Source organism: Limulus polyphemus, unplaced genomic scaffold (genome assembly GCF_000517525.1).
Source record: "Limulus polyphemus unplaced genomic scaffold, Limulus_polyphemus-2.1.2 Scaffold7216, whole genome shotgun sequence".
Lineage (NCBI taxonomy): Eukaryota > Metazoa > Arthropoda > Merostomata > Xiphosura > Limulidae > Limulus > Limulus polyphemus.
In genome coordinates this window covers 14,243-19,569 of record NW_013672826.1, presented here as the reverse complement: position 1 = coordinate 19,569, position 5,327 = coordinate 14,243, and the positions used below count along the sequence as shown (strand labels likewise).

The window sequence follows — 5,327 nt, the reverse complement described above, 5'->3', positions numbered from 1 at the left end:
GATTACCATGGTAAATCTTACCTTCTGTCCGGTAAAAGGAACAGCTTACCGTATGGATTACCATGGTAAATCTTACCTTCTGTCCGGTAAAAGGAACAGCTTACCGTATGGTTTACTTTAATAAATCTTACCTTCTGTCCGGTAAAAGGAACAGCTTACCGTATGGATTACCATGGTAAATCTTACCTTCTGTCCGGTAAAAGGAACAGCTTAACGTATGGATTACCATGGTAACTCTTACCTTCTGTCCGGTAAAAGGAACAGCTTAACGTATGGATTACGAGGCTGTTGATTATCTCTTAAAGATAATCCGGATGCACGTACAACAGTGACCACGAGTTGAAGAACTGAGACATCGTACCAGAACTTAACCTGAAAGATTTTAAGGGTATGTCGTGGGTTTCTTGTAATAAGACAGTAATATGAGAATTAAGCTCACGACAGATTATCATAATCCTAGCAGTGTTAATTGAGGTTTAGGCTAAGTTAAGCTAATCCAGATTATTTTAATAAAATATGTTAAGTGTGTGAGGACTATATGTGAGTCCTGGAAATAGATACATAAGAAAATGAGCCACTGAAGTAAAACTCAAATATCTCATGATCTTTATAAGACAGGAACAATGGCTACCTGGAAATGGACAGAAAGAGCAAGGATAGTGAAGAAATACGTCAAGTACGTTGTAATACGTTTCTCGACAATCATGATATATAGAAAAACATCAGTTGATGTAAAGATTAATAAATATAGTAATTTGGACTTATAGATACAGAGTTTATCACGCATTGTCAAAAAAAGATACTGTCTTAGAGAAAATAAAACGAACCGTATGGCTGATGGTAAGCTCACAATGGAAGGAATGACGCAACAGATCAAAGGTCTCTTCTAATCAATTTACTTTACCCAGAAACCCCCAGCTAATCCAGGTGTTGTCTTTTAAACTTTCTGCTTTCTTGGAACCATACTTTTCCTTTTGTGTATTATGTCCTCACCCGAGGAAACCGAAAGTTTCTTCGTCAGAACACAATACGGGTTCCTGTTTTCACGTTCTGGGTTATCTTGATATATCTAAACGTGAGAACACAATACGGGTTCCTATTTTCACGTTCTGGGTTATCTTGATATATCTAAACGTCAGAACACAATACGGGTTCCTGTTTTCACGTTCTGGGTTATCTTGATATATCTAAACGTGAGAACACAATACGGGTTCCCAAGTTCATAGTTAAGACTCCCTAAAACAGTTGCTTTAGTGTATCTAAAGATGAAAACGTAGTAAGGGTTCTTACTTTCACGTGGGTTCCTATTTTCACGTTCTGGGTTATCTTGATATATCTAAAGCATTGTGTTCTCACGTTTAGATATATCGAAGTAGCTAATTTTTATGCTGATGCTGCTGGAAATGGGAGTGGAGACACAGTACTTATTATAGACAAGCCACAGGCATGATAAGTTTATCTATTGATTCATGAAAGCTGTCCGACCGCCAGTGATTTGAAGAATTTAGATATCTCCGCCAGTCGAACATGCTTGAGAATGTAGTTTTTATTGCACAAAAAAAAAAAGTTTTAGCTTAGTCTGATCTGTGACTTAAAATATGGGAAACTGTGAAAGTGGCAAGTTATAAAAGCCCTCGAGCAGCTTTGTGTTAAATTTTAAGAAAATCAAAAGTTTTTACTCCAGACTTTTTTAAATCCAAAATAAAATCAACTAAACAGATCTACAATCTTTTAGACGATATAGGTGTTTCATCAATTTTATTAATGGACTAAAAATCTATTAATAAAGACTCAAAATACTGAAATCACCTCACCTGTATCCTTCCGCCAATCACGGGCGTGTGAGTACGCAGCAGTACAGTACCAGAAGAGCTAGATGGAGTCACTGTGTTAGATATTCGTCCTTCTGTTCTGCTCTGCTTTCTCGGATCGACGACAGCTGGGTCTGTAGAAACATAAGAACCCAAAGTAAGCTGATGATCAAAGCAAAAGTAAGATCGATAACTAATGTAAATTAATCGGAAATGACGTCATAATACAAAATAAACAAGATGCAATAAGCACCGTAATACGTGTTTGTTGCTATCAGTATCAGTTTGGGTTACCTGAGTTACGTCTATATCTAAGCCTATAATAACGACAAAATTGTATCACCTATTGTTACTACTGTGTTGAATACTTAAAGAACCAGTTTTTTAACTAGGTTTTACTACCTGTGGTTACTACTGTGTTCAAGACTTCAAGAACCAGTTTTTTAACTAGGTTTTACCACCTATTGTAGTAACCACAGGTGGTAAAACCTAGTTAAAAAACATTGGTTCTTTAAGTATTCAACACAGTAGTAACCACAGGTGGTAAAATCTAGCTAAAAACTATGTTGAAGAATTCATGAACCAGTTTTTTAAACTAGGTTTTACCACCTATCGTTACTTCTAAAACAAAAATACTTTTTTAATGCTATACTTCCTAACACTAACGTGTTTCAGATAAAAAAAAGTAATAACCGATGAATTATTTCAAAACTGTTCTCTCACCAGAAGGAGTTCGTGACTGCCTCCTAAGGGTTTCTTCTTTTACGTTCATTCGTCCAACGTCGCTAAAAACCAAGAGTGCATAGTTACTTTTTATTTTAAACGGTACATCAAATTTTTTGAAAATTATACACAAGAACATTTTAGAAACGACATGTTCAGCACTGCAATGTTATAAAAATTATAAAAACGTATTAGTGAAAGTAAAGAAGAATGTAATAATATATCAACCGCATTATATTTATATATATATATATATACAGTGACGCCGAAGCTTTTCGCTTAATACCAGAGCTCATCAGACCGACAGACATAATAGTGTTGAAGTGAGATAACTTAGACGTTATATTTTACCAATTGTTTTTGATAACTATTCGGGCTGCAGAACACACTTGTGTTAGGTGTTGAAAACTACTTTCTAGTTATTTAACCAAATATATATATATATATACACACATAGAGAGAGAACTTTCCAGTACTATAAACCTTACCCTTTTTATTTTGTGAAAGCGGGAAATAGAACGTTAAAGCTTTACGATTTGTAAAGTACTTCAATAGTTTGTTTTGACAAATTTTACTAATCTATATTCTCTTTTCTCTACGAAATATCTCAAAACATTAAGAGAATCTAATTTTTTAGATGGAGTAAATTAAGAAACATTTGGCTACAGGTAAATTACTCCTTTCTAAGTTACAGAAATATGCCCAACAACTACTGTCGTCTACATTACAATCTACCGAACTTCATTCAATTTGGCTGAGATTCTGGACATTATGAAGGTCATTTAAAATGTTACCAAGGTTCTTGAGAAATGCATAAACATTTACAAAAATTCAGATAAAGACACGAACTATTTGGACATCATTTGTAAAGTAATCATGGTAATAGTAGCTGATATATTCATTCAAAGCTTCATTTAAACAAAGCTCGAGCATACTTCATAATCACAAAGAGCTTTAACCTTTGAACTCAATGATAAATCAACTTTAATATATATAGTTTTGATTCTCCTGACTTAATTCCTTGTTTAATGTTAACCTATAATTTATTTAATTTTGATCTTTCTGACTTAAATCATGGTTTAATGTTAACCTCTAATTTCTTTAGTTTTCATCCTCCCGACTTAACTCATGGACCAATATTGACATCTAGTATCTTTAGTTTTGATCCTTCTGACTTAACTCATGGACCAATATTGACATCTAGTATCTTTAGTTTTGACCCTCCTGACTTAACTCATGGACCAATATTGACCTCTAGTATCTTTAGTTTTGATCCTCCTGACTTAACTCATGGACCAATATTGACATCTAGTATCTTTAATTTTGATCCTCCTGACTTAACTCATGGACCAATATTGACCTCTAGTATCTTTAGTTTTGATCCTCCTGACTTAACTCCTGCAGAGAGAGAAGAGCAGAATAAATAAGAAGTAGAATTACTTGTAATGACTAATGAGAGAAGATCAGAAGAAATGATGAGTGGAGTTATTTGTAGTCACTGAAGAATGAAGAGGTGTAAAAACTGGATATTTCTCGAATACCAAAATCGTGAAGATGATAACAAAGTGAGTGGCAGTATTTGTGACAGTTCTCAAGAAGTAGGTTCCATCTTTAATAGCTGCCGAGTTCATTTCAGATGTTGTTTTAAACCATAATTATTATTGTAATTAAAAGAAACTTCGTACTACGTGAGGGTTGATAAGGTTACGTGCTTTAGTGGTAAATTTTTGTTATTAAACCCTTTTTGAAATCAGTATGTCTTCGTCCCCAAAACAAGACCCAACAATCTATCGTAGAGTTGGATTGAGTGTAATATCTCAACAAAAGGAATGACCTATAGGTTTTCTATAAGTATTTTACGTGTCTCTAAGCTACTAGAAATACCAATAGACTGACATAAGAGAGTGTTATGTACTATTTTATCAATTAGGTGAATAAAAATAAATCAAATCAATCAAACTTGCCACTTGATTGACAGCGAATTTTTGGCGTAAATATTATTTTGCCACAAGATGATTAAAGAAGGTATATTTGTAGAATTATAATTGATTATAGTAGTTAAGATGAGAGGTTAAAATACAGGGTGGTCCAAAATTACCTTTCCTATTAAATATTTTAAAATTTAATAATTAAATAACTAGAGAAATACAACCAAGCAGTTTTCAACATCTTGTAGCCCAACTCAATCAGTTTTTATTCACATGTCAGTAGACTTCCACGTGTGCACCATTAGTGGCTCTCAGCACGTCTAACCGATATCCGATCTCAGTTTACGTTCGTAGCAGCATGCCCATAGTTACAGTGGCAATGGCATCCGTTATCCTGGTCTTTAGCTCTACGATGTTTGCTATAGGTGTGCAATACACGATGTCCTTAACATACCCCCAAAGAAAGAAGTCTAGTGGAGTGATCTGGCGAAGAGGAAGTCACGGAATTGACCCACCTCGACCGATCTATCGCTTCTGAAAAGTCTGATCTAGGAAGCATCTGACTAAACTCCAGTAAATGTCTTATTCAGAAAGTATCTGAACAATAAACTCCAGTAAATGTCTGATTCAGGAAGAGTCTGACTAAACTCCAGTAAATGTCTGATCAAGTAAGCATCTGACTAAAACTCCAATAAATGTCTGATCCAGGAAGCATCTGACCAATAAACTCCAGTAAATGTTTGAACTAAGAAGCATTTGACTAAACTCCAGTAAATGTCTAATCCAGGAAGTATCTGACCAATAAACTCCAGTAAATGTCTAATCCAGGAAGTATCTGACCAATAAACTCCAGTAAATATCTGAG

At 34.6% G+C, this 5,327-nt stretch overlaps 1 protein-coding gene across 1 annotated transcript in view; it reads right to left on the bottom strand.

The window, feature by feature from the left end:
- Positions 1 to 5,327, bottom strand: part of LOC106474431 (regulating synaptic membrane exocytosis protein 2-like) — a gene marked incomplete at its 3' end in the record, with an annotated part of 37,555 nt that overhangs the window by 18,997 nt on the left and 13,231 nt on the right. Inside the window, exons 4-6 of the mRNA XM_022402739.1 lie at positions 2,535 to 2,596; positions 1,815 to 1,945; positions 242 to 372 (exon numbers count right to left, since the gene is read on the bottom strand). Of these exons, the coding sequence (XP_022258447.1) occupies positions 242 to 372; positions 1,815 to 1,945; positions 2,535 to 2,596 (324 nt within the window). The remainder of the gene's footprint in view (positions 1 to 241; positions 373 to 1,814; positions 1,946 to 2,534; positions 2,597 to 5,327) is intronic.